This window comes from Uloborus diversus, unplaced genomic scaffold, assembly GCF_026930045.1.
Source record: "Uloborus diversus isolate 005 unplaced genomic scaffold, Udiv.v.3.1 scaffold_13, whole genome shotgun sequence".
Taxonomy (NCBI): domain Eukaryota; kingdom Metazoa; phylum Arthropoda; class Arachnida; order Araneae; family Uloboridae; genus Uloborus; species Uloborus diversus.
Window position 1 is genome coordinate 4214216 of NW_026557987.1, and position 12155 is coordinate 4226370.

The 12155-nt window shown below is 37.3% G+C and overlaps 1 protein-coding gene across 1 annotated transcript in view; it reads right to left on the reverse strand.

Annotated features, from left to right (window-relative positions):
• Nucleotides 1–12155, reverse strand: part of LOC129232627 (SPARC-related modular calcium-binding protein 2-like) — an 83224-nt gene that overhangs the window by 58023 nt on the left and 13046 nt on the right. Inside the window, exons 4-5 of the mRNA XM_054866759.1 lie at nucleotides 3048–3254; nucleotides 2279–2329 (exon numbers count right to left, since the gene is read on the reverse strand). Coding sequence (XP_054722734.1) covers nucleotides 2279–2329; nucleotides 3048–3254 — 258 coding nt within the window. The remainder of the gene's footprint in view (nucleotides 1–2278; nucleotides 2330–3047; nucleotides 3255–12155) is intronic.

Genomic DNA, 12155 nt, shown 5'->3' on the forward strand with positions numbered 1-12155 from the left:
TTGCCAATAATGAGGAATTGACATTAAATTGGAGTAAAAGGAAGTCATGTGATGCACACATCAGCTCGTTTTAATTTATTTAATTAAAATTATTTGTTGATGAATTTTTAGTTTTAACTACTTATTTCATTTTACTTTTATTTCATTTTTAAAATTTTGTTTTATTTATTCAAATATTTTGTCTGTGTGTATGTGATTGTAGCACGGAACTTTTCTAACAAAACAATAATACGTCATTTAAAATTAAAAAAAAGATAAATAACAGGGGTGATTGTGTTCCGGTATTTTACCGAATTTCCGGTATTTTCGGACGTATTTCCGGTATTTTTATGTCCGAAAATACCGGAATTATGTGTTTTTTTTTTGTCATGCTTTTATCTCCCTACCTCCGCAATCTTTTTAAATTATATAATACTCATCAAATATACCTGCAAGAGCCTTAAGATGGACAAATGTCAAGATAATTTGTATAACACCAGCTCAAAAGTAACTTTGTAACCCATTAAAAATTTAACCAAATGTACACACAATATTTTGACTCAGAACTATTTAATACATTTAATACTACGGCAAAGGTGCACTTAAGTAATAGGGGCCAAAGATTACCCCCCCCCCCGTTCTCGCTTTAAAACTTTCAGGTACTTTTTGAGGAACTCACAATCACCCCTGAAATAATTTTAAAAAAAATTTAAATAATAATGAATAATTTAAAAAAATGATTAAAATAAAAAAGGACTAAAAATAGATGAGAAAATTGGGGGGTGGGGGATTTTCGCCATCGAACTTAGGGGGATGGGCACCCCTGATCAGAGCTACCGAGTCGGTGAGTTGACGCGGGACTGATTCTGGAGTAGAGGAGTCTGAGGTCGAAGGTTCAAAACTCCAAGACTCGGAGTCTGCCGTTTTCCCTCAAATTCCGCTACTCTGCCAGTGCTTGAGAGTCAGACTGATTTTGGAGTAAGGGAGTCAGAGTCGAGAGTCTGCAATCCCTCCAAGTCCACAACTTTGCCGGTGATTGCGGTGTCCCAGTGATTTTGGGGTAAATGAGCCGGAGTCGAAGGCTCGAAAATTCCAGATATTAAAGCCTGAGTCAACAATTTTCCTCCCGACTCAAGTGAGAAAATAATAAAATCTGTTTTTTTTTTTTTTTTTTTGAGCAATCACGATTGCTTATTGCTTTCATTTGACTGTTTTGATGTGCTATCATTTTATTTTCCCGCCAGCACCCTCTGCAGCTCCACCATCGACCGGCTCCTCACGCCGGTCGATGCTCCTATAGCGAAAACCGTCTCCAGGTTGCGTTCATATCATACACACACGCGCATACATACACACACATACAAACACACACATACACCTACACACATACACAAACACATACACAAACACATACACACACGCATACGTACAGACACCTACGCATACCCACACAAACACATACACACACGCATACATACAGGCACCTATACATACACACACAAACACATACACAGACACACCTACACATACACACACAAACACACAAACACATACAAACACATACACAGACATCTACACATACACACACAAACACATACACACAACTACCCACATATTCATGCATGCACACAGACACAAACACACATGCCTACACACACATACCCCTACACGCAAACACACATATCCCCACACACAAGCGCATACGCCTACATACACACAGACACTCTTGATTGCGAAAAACATAATTTGAATTCAAGGTGTCAAAATTCAAATTTTTTTTTTTTTTTTTTTTTTTTGTATTTTTTCATAACGCAACAGCCATAAATTGTTAGTATATAGCGTAGTTCGAATCTAAAAAATATTTTATAGCTTTTAAATAATATTTTTAGTTCGCGCATACGCTTTAGATTGGTCAGGATCTTTTAGCCAAATTTAAGACATATGCGTAAAGAAAGATCTTATGTAAAAGCTATAAAATATTTTTTTAGGTTCAAACTACGCCATATACTAGCAATTTATGGCTCTTGCCTTACAAAAATATTTTTTTATAAACTATTTTTTTAATGCTATTTTTAGCCTCATGCGCGAACTAAAGATGTCAGCTCAGAATTTTTTTTTTTCTATTTCCCCGAATTGAGGATACCAAACTACAATTTTTGAGAAGTAACGAGATTCCGAAATAAAAAAATCGATTTTTTTCGAACCACCCTAATACGTATGCACCTTGCAATTTTTGTGTTGCATAAAACCAAATGTTCTTTCTTTGTCGGTCATTTTGAATTCAAATTAAATGCATTACCTTTTCTGTTTTTTCTTCCCCTGGAAGATCGTCTCCGATTGGTTCTGCGACCTGGAAGAAGAAGATTCGCAAAATTAGTATTGAGATTGGAAAATAAAGTGAAATCTCGTCACAGCAAACTCATAGGAACCGCAAATTTTCATCGTAGTAACAAATTTTCGTTGTAAAGGAATTCAAGAAATGTAATGGCAATTCAATCGGGACTGAAAATTTGTTATTCAAAAGCAGATACTTCGTTGTATTGGTATTCGTTGTAACTGGATTTTTCTGTACATTCAAGAAGAAAAGAGAAGGGCAAGCACACTAGTCTTATCAAGTAACCACACGAACAGTGTAATAGTGAAAAATGCTTTGGGTGATGGTCGAGTCCGCATATAAGCAACTTTTACTCAGCTAGGGACCTCGAAGTAGTTTTAGAACTTCTGATTGGCCAGTAGACGCAAATGCGTAGTCTATCTTTTTTCTTCCTATCCAATGCATGTGAATAAATCGCGTTTTTCAGAAGTTCAGAATTCACAGTTTTAATGTTCTTATTCCTCCTTTCTCTTTCGAATAATGTCTAGAAGACCTTGTTCCGAAATGAAATAACTAATAGAGCATGCAAAACAAGCTATAACGAAGATGGATGACGTTTTAAGTGGTAGCCAATCAGCAGCCTCCAAAGTTTTACATGGTCTCTGGGAATGTAAAAGTTGAAAATATGCGTCTGGTCCTGGGAGCAACCATCGCTTTTCTGCATTGAAAAACTGGGTCTACTGACCATACTCACCTTTTCCGGCGCAGTTGGGCTTTTCGTTCTGCATGGAGGATCCCCTGACGGGTTTTCCCGCCTCGTCCACGCACCAACAGTAACCAGTGGACAGGTGGCACTGTACCTCGGCGTAGCTGCCGTCCGCCTTGCACTCTGGCACGAACATTCCCACCTTGGCACCCTGGGCCAGCATCAGCCTCCTCTGGGCCTCGCATCGCGCCCTGTCTAAAAAGGAAGCAACAGACGATCACTAAATGGGCCTAGTTTCACCAACGCTTTGCTTGCTGATGAAACTACACTGTTAAAACTGCGGGTTACTTAAGGCATCTTTTAGGGTTGTAGCACCAGGATAACCTCCTTAGTGGTGGCAATTGACTCCCTATGGCATCCTTAAAGGTGCATTTTGTTCCGTATGGCACCTCTAAGGATTCACTTTGCATCTCTCTGGTACTCTTTAGAGTGCCATAGAGATCTGGTACTCATTAGAGTGCCATAGAGAGCCAAATAGCACCCTTGAGAGCAACTCGTTTTTGACGCTAAAAGGTGCTATATGACACCTGCAGTTTTAACAGTGTGGAGACACTAGCAGGTCATTAGTGTGTGCACGGATCTAGAGGAAACCAATATGTAACCTAATCTTTTGTTTACCAAATAAAAGATCTTAATCTTTTATTTATTTTATTTAACCTAATCTTATGGTACTTTAAAGTACCAACAGATTCAAAATTGAATGGAATGCATTATGAGGCTGGAATGGCCAGCCTCATAATCCTTCATCCACGCTAGATGGCACTAGGATTATACAACCATTAAGTTGTATTTGTTCTAGACTGCGTTTTGTCTCTATTTAGAAAGCTCATCCCTTATGTTTGAATTTTTATTTCTATACCTTCTCGAGAATTGAGGTGGTACAGAAATAAAATTTATACCAACTCAGTTTCTATGCCACACTTTTTCAACTTTTAAGTTCCTGATATTTTTTTGAACTTCGTGTACCGACGCGACGGTACTCAAAAGTACCATTTCATTTAATCGACATTAATTACGATTATAGGAAAATAATTACAATATTTTTTGCTTTTTATCTTTTAATCCTCTCTGCCAAATCGTGAGACAAATTTACCGAATAAGAACATTTTTGGGGGGTCACAGTGACTTCCCGCGACCTCCCCTCGAGGTGCCTCTGGAACCATAAAAAAAAAACAACAACAATACAGATGGCTGAATTGGTAAATGTCCCGTTTTGAGGCAAAACATAAACAGTCGCCTAAGACATGAAATGCTTAAGTGCAAAAACCTGTAAACATCTCGCTGCAATGACTTTAACTTCTTAAATGACTTCTAAGTCTCGTTCGACACGATTCCGTCACCGCCTCGGTCAACCCCTCTCAGACGACGAACAAGTGCATCGGCGACGCTCACTGAGTCATTGAACGAGGTCGGAATTTTCCTCTGCGTTTTATCTTTCACCAAGATTCGCCTTCCCTTTGTGGTTCAACTTCCGCCTCAACCCGTTCGTGTCCGAAATCGGGCGCCCCGCATTCCTTGGGGCCGCCCACGCGCCCCGTGTCGCAGGGAGACGCCCTTGCGCGACGACAGCACAGTTCGTTTATCCGGACTGACTGGGATCGAAGGCGTTCCGGATGATCGGAAGTCCGGAAAATCCGGGTTGTATGGGCCCGGTAGCAGGAACTGCGTCGCAGATTCTTCAATGGGTCTTCAGACTATTTCTTAGTTGGGGGAGAAAAAGACCCTTACTTTTTAAAGAAAAAATTATCTTAAATTTCTGCTAGCGAAGATTCACACCCTATTTTCTGGGGTATAATACTCACGTAACTTGCAATTTTTGAAGTATAGCATCTTATTTCAAGGTATTTCTCGATGGTTGTTTAGATTTAACGATTGTTTGTTTACTTAGTTGATTCCATTTATAAAAAACTTTGCAAAAAATCACAAAATATTGTTCTTAATAGAACTTTTAACACTAAGAATTTAGTTGTTCTGCCTTTCTTCCCTGGTATTAGTTTTCAGGTTACTAAGATTCTGAAGCGATTCCAATTCCAAGTGGTATTTTCTCCTATTAATAAACTTTCTTTCTCTTCTCTTAAAGATTATATTCATCCTCTTAATTGTTGTGGGATCTATAAAATTGTTTGCAATTGCGGACTCGGATACATCGGACAGACCCGCCGTTCTTTGAAATTTCGGTTAAAAGAACATCAAAGCTATGTGAGGAAACAACAGCTGAATAAATCCAGTATTGCCCAACACTGTTGGGAATCGAATCACTCTTTTGATTTTAACTTTTATCAAATTATCCAAAAGTGCCCCAATTCGTTGGATCTTGATTTTTGGGAATCTTTCCACATCCTGAGGAACCGTTCTAATTTAGTTAATGATCCTACTGCAATTCCCTATTTTTCTTCTGTGTGGACTCCTTTGTTAAATTTGGTTTAGTTTTTCTATTATTTTTATGTAAACGTCGTACGTTTCTTACTTATATTTTTTTTCATTTTTTGCTTTCTTATTTCGTTTTGTGAGTAACTGACTCCAATTGTTTATCCTTCACTTTGTTTTTTCCTGCATTTCTCCATTTGATACATTGCTTCCATACATAGTTTTTCCCGCTGGTAAATTTATTGCTAATTTATTCAGAGTGGTTTCATTTTTGGACTTTTTGCATTGTTTATGGGTTTTCTTGGAAAATTTATTACTTAACGGTTTTTTCCTGATGGAATTATATAATAAATTTTGCCTCCTAGGTGTCATTTTATCTTTTTTGTTTTGTTTAATTTCTATTTTTTTGATATTTATACTATCTCCTGTTCCACCGTGTTGCTTTTCTCGGATGACTTTTCATCCAGAAGCTCACACTTCTTTGCATTGAAAAAGGTGTTCCTTGTAACACCGAAACACGTGTCTGCAATTGTTTGCAATTTTTGTGCTTTATCGACGTTGGATTACTGATTTTTCAATCGGTTATGGTTATCAGTGGCGGCGAATCGGACGGGGGGGGGGGGGGGCGACTGCCCTCGCACTTTTTTTCATCATCAGAGATTACCTCAGCATTAAGATTTCAATTTCAAAACATTCTGGGTGCGGTTACGCGAACTTTAACATTACCAAATACTGTTAAAAATTTTAGTTTTAAAACTTCAATTTTAAATTTTTTCCGGGGGAAAATCCTCGAGAGCACTGTTTTTTTTTTTTTTTTTTCAGGAAGAGCCTTTCTTATAATGATAAGAACCAAAGACAGTCCAAACTTCTTCGGTTTTATTATTATTATTATTAATTAAACTTTATTTGAAATTTAAAAAAAAAACATTACGGGGACAACCCTGGAAACTCCTCTCTATTCCTCAAACGTTGACAAAACTGTACTAAAACGGCGTTTTTAAAAATACAATTCCAAAACATTAAAAATCCCCCCTCCCCCCTAGTCACTCAATATAGCCTAAAATAGTCTTCAACTTCCTAAAAAAAATTTGCCCCCGGACTTATAAGCCCCACTCGCTGCCTCTGATGGTTTATCTTGCAAATGTCGGTTTATCTTGCAGACTATTTTTGGAATTTTCAGTTTGCGTCGCAGACTGATGAAAAAATGTCTGCTGTCGGCAGTATGGGTAATAAGCAAAGCAAATCAGCAAATTCTTAAATTGGCAGACTTACCGTACATTAAGACAAAAAGAAAGAAAAAAGGTTACAACAAAATTACATAGAATCGCGTACAAGACATTAAAAAATATCAAAACAATTTTACACATAATTTCTTAAGAAAGAATGGGTCCACTGTCTTCTTGTTCAAACTCGTGTATTTTTTACCACAGCTTATACGAAACTCGTTTGTTCTAACCAGTATTGATTCTATAAAGCGGCTGATTCAATAAATCTGGATTTTGTTCTGTTTTCGGCAATTTGTTTCGTTAAAGCGGTTGATTCAATTAACCGGCGTCATTGTGTAATAATAAAGCTCAAAGTTTGTCTGGATATTTGGATCTCTGTCGGGATATCTCTCTGTGACGACCATAACGCCTAGACCGCTCTGCCGATTTTCATGAAATTCGGTACAAAATGATTTTGCAGCATGGGGGTGTGCACCTCGAAGCGATTTTTCGAAAATTCGATTTAGTTTTTTTTATATTCCAATTTTAGGAAAATTTTCACGGAGAAAATTATCACAACGTAGACGAGTAAATTACGGAATTATCATAACATGGGCGAGCAAATGAACATAGCAAATTGGCGAGAAATTCATCACCCATTATTTGTAAATATACAGGCGAACCAAATGACCTTTTAGTTTCCTACTACGGGCAAAGCCGTGCGGGTACCGCTAGTGTTCGAATAAAGCTGATCATCCAAACACTCTATCGTCATAGTTCAGCCGCAGTGGTTGTTTGTTAGTTTACCATGACTTATTGTACAACCTATGCAGGAGCTGTACAACAAGAGTCCCCCCCCCTCAAAAAAAGCGAGAGTCCCTTCCCCCAAATAAGAAAAATACCCCGCAAAACACCCCCCTAAAAATATCAATGGCGTAGCCTGCGCCAAGACCCCTCCCATCCCCCACCCCCCTGTGTACAATCGAAGTAAAAAGTGAATGTCCGGCGTACCTATCGTGTTGTGCTTGACATCATAATTTAAAATTACCTAATGTTAACCTAACTTTTTTTAAAAAGCTATAAATTCGATCCGGAAATACGAGGGCCGGATAAGCGAGATTCTACCGTACAGTTATTCTGATTTATCGGCCATCACCAACCCGACGGGTCATCGCGTCAAAGGTCGTGGGCTTCTTCTTTTATCGAAAATCCGTGACGCGTTGCTTTTGTTGGTGCGGCGGATTTTCTTGGTGCAGCCTGGTGAACCGGAAATTTGACCCTTTGAGTCAGTGCACAGTGTTTCGATTAGTAAAAGCTAGGTGGACAAAAGTCATGTTCAAAATTCTAAATTTTGGTATTGGGATAACGTAAACAATAAACCAAAACATGATACTTAGTTATTTGTTTACTAAAAAAACTTCCTTCCGTCAAGTGAGTAATAAGGTTCAAAGGTACATATTCGTTTGTAATAGAATGAATCGGTTGAGTTCCAGACATCATTTCATCACACAAAATTAAAGTGTTCCTAAATTCATATGATTTTATTGTTCAAAATGGATATTATTTACACTAGTAAGTGCTTTTTTTTCCTAATTTAATTACTCTATCTCTTATATAATTAAAAACTGAGCGTATCTATGCATGTCCAAGCTTCTTCTCCCGAACGACAGTGAACTGACCATCGAACCGGGTATCGATGGATTCGTCATCTTCCCGTCTTCATGTTTGGCTATTTAACATAATGCTCCGATTATAGTTAGTGGAGATATCAATTAAAAACTATTAATTATGAGTCTTAGATTTCAAAATCAAATCCCTATTTTTCGAAGGCTTTCCTCCATTCAATTATTATTCAATGCTTCATCTCAACTTTCCGCAACATTGCTTTTATTAAAATGTATAGCGTGAAGAAAATCATTGAGATAAAAGATCTGTTGCCATTCTTTTTTCTCGAATATGAACAGGTAAAATTCCTGTTTTTGTTTTGAGGCTTTTCCTATAATCAGGGGATTTAAAATGTTTCCTTTTTGGGGTTTTCCGCAATCTGCTGCAAAAGTTCACTGATTTTTTTTTTTTTTTTTGGTTCAAGCCTGAGTGTTGAACTCGTGTCACTTGACATAACTTTTATTTTCGATGTGGACCGTGCAAAGCCGGGCGACGCAGCTAGTATGATAGTTAAACATTGTTAAAAAATTTTTAAATATTAACGAAGGATTTTTTGCCCGTTTCAAAACTTTCAAGTGATGGTAATAACGTGGTCCCATTTGTAACCGGGATAAATTTTCTGTATATTGTAGCTGCAGCTTTTCCATTATTAATAAGACTTATTACAGTCAGCACACTCGAATACAAAAGTTGGACCATTCAGATTTAAATGATTAACAAACGAAAGAAGATATCAATAAATTCACTCGACGTTAAATCCTGGTTATCACAAATTTGCCACTTCAACTGCGCTTGCGCGCGGACTTTGCTGATTTCAAAAATCTTGCTAAAATTAATTACAAACATTTTAAATTTGTTAATAAATATGAGATGGCAACGGATAAAAATTGGAAATCACAAAGCTTTCTCTGATTTAAATTTTAGGCCTCGGCAAAGATTGAGTTTTGCGTCTTAATTATTAATGGATTCGGAGTCTGATTTTCTATCAAAGGCCATTTTCAGGGCCAAATTTTTAAATACAAAGCCGAAACCTCAAACTAAATAAAAATGTATAATACTAAGCTGTTTAAGCCTAACGTAAAATATCCGCAAAAGACAGATGTATACTCATGTTCCAATCGTTTTTGAAGTACACAACTTGTTTTACGTTTATGTTAAATAAATATTTCCAAACCAATAAATATTGAAGTGTCATCTTTCTGCTTACATTATAACGATTATCAGTTATTCATATAATATATCACGAAATCGCTGTGAAAAATTCTAATCGCATTCATTAATTTGTTGGGACTCTAGCTCAGCCTAAATATAAACAAGCAACACGAAATCTTAAAACAGAAAGCCCAAAAAGCTAAGTCTGCGCGCAAGCGCAGTTGAAATGGCAAATTTGTGACTACCGGGATTTAACGTCTAGTAATAAATTCGGGTGTCGAAGAATATCACGAAACATCAGTCTTCATCTCTACTTCTGCTCTTCAGAAATGCTAAAAACAAATCTTTTCGATTAGTTGTATTTTTAGTCTGATTTTCTATCAAACAAAGGCCATTTTCAGGGCCAAATTTTTAAATACAAAGCCGAACCCTCAAACTAAATAAAAATGTATAATACTAAGCTGTTTAAGCCTAACGTAAAATATTTATATAAAATAATTTTATATAAAATATTTATATAATAATTTTTGTTCATTCTATACTGGAATGAACAAATTTGCACATAAATGCTTCTTTTAATGCTGCCTTTTGGAGCAGGATTTAGCAACCAAACTTACATCCGCAATCGATCGTCCAAACGTAGGAAACGACTGCAAGTTAAAGAGGTATTCACTGTAGACATACTCACGATGCGGGAAAAACTAATTTACATTTAGTGCAGGGCAGTTTCGCAGCACCTCGATTCTCGCAGAAGTCGAGCAACAATTATTGTGCGTTTATGAGGAGAAGAGACTTCGGAACGCCTTCCCGAAAGCAAAGCTAAGTTTAGCGCGGGGGTGATCGCTAACGCTTTCAATTGAGACAACCCTAAATTTGGCGGGCATTTAAATTTGTAAAAATGTCTTTGTGTTCTTTCTTTTCGTTTCTAGCTTCGCGTAATTGTCGTCTACGGGGAATCTATACTTTTTAAACTGAAAATTTCAGAACAAAAATATTGTATTTACAAAAAAAAGTAAGGTATTTTGTTTTCCGAATGAAACATTTCTATTAAGGATAGGCTTTCTGAATTTTGAACGATATCCTTTTAAACACTAACGTCCTATATTCGAAATTGCAAGTGCGCTGATGAAAAAAAAGGGGGGGACAGGAAAACTTCATTGCCACACAGACTGGGGCATTGAAATGCTTAAGGGTTGCGTTCCCTTTTCTTGAGGGGGGGGTGACTCAGTAGCTCTTACGGGTTGGGTCTTTTTGATGCATCTGTATGGATTGTACAAAATTTCAGATCATATAGAGCGGATATACAGTCAGTAGATCTACAGTAGCAGTTATTTTTGAAAAATGATGAAAACATTATTCGAACAAAAGTTGCCCCCCCCCTCTCCCCCCCTCCTCCAAAAAAAACTTGGTTGAACCAAAGGCGGGGACTGGGCAATTGTTCCAGAAAGGATTTACATGTGAGAAATAAAAGTAAATGAGAAAACAATAAAAAATCAATCTGAAATATTTAAAGCAATTGACTATTAAAATCAAGGCTATTTCTCTAAGTATTTCATGAATATTAATGTTTAGAAATATGTAATAATTTGCGATGCGCTATAAAAAGTGTCTTTGGTTTGAATACTGTTTTAAAATTATAGGTTCGTCGGTTGGGTCCGGCTTAAGAGATGACGACTACCCCCAGGGCGAGTATTTTCAAGGAGGGGGAGGGGGAGGTAACCAACTTCGTTTCTGGGGGGGGAGGCAGAAACGAAGTTAGTTATAACACTTCAGTACACAGTAGCCTAACGTAAGCACGGATTGTCCATAAAGGACGTTACACTTCACCTTAGCCTCTCCCCTCGTCACATCTCACGCAATGTTCGATGAACATATTGCTATAACGAACGCTTGTATTTGGACCAAAATATGTGAAGTCATATTTCTTATAATCCCCTCCTTCCCCCTTGAGACTCACTGTCCGAAGTTCATGAACCCCGAACCCCCTCTCCCTACCCCTTTCAAGCGTGACATCATTTGTGAACGACTCCTTAGGTTTGCTCTAAGTCACCAAAATCGCAGTAACAATTGTTTTAAGGGAAAAGACCAGTTTCCCCCCTCCTTCCTGGATAGCTCTAGTCACAATTTGTTTATGATCATGTATGTTTTTAATAAAGAATCATATCGCACTTCGGCAAAGAAAGTGACACAATTCAAAATCTGGGAAAACCGTACCGGCTATTGATTTAAAATCTAAATTTAATGCTTTTTCTCGACACAAAAACCGCAAAGTTAGCTCACCTAAATGGTGCGGGGGGGGGGCGTAGAAACAATTTCATCAGTAATGACACATCATTAAAATTTCATAATTTGGAAGAATATTTTTCGAGCTTAAAGTATGCATTATGTATCTATACTTCAAAAACTAATTAATAAACATCACATAATAAGTTGACTGCGCATATTGTAATGTTTGAGACTAAATCACTTAAAATTACTATTGCGTCATACCTTAATTTTCTCCATTGCTGTTTTTTTTTCTTGTGGTTGAGTCAGTTTCCTTGCCAGTGTGGGATATGTTGAACAACTGAATAGGTTGACTATAGCAACGTTTCTTGATAAAAATAACGCATTTTACATTCAGAGCCAAGGACGGATCCAAAAACTATTCAAGGGGGGGGCGATTGATTTCACACTTACCCTTTTATAAATTCGCAAACCTCCGCCC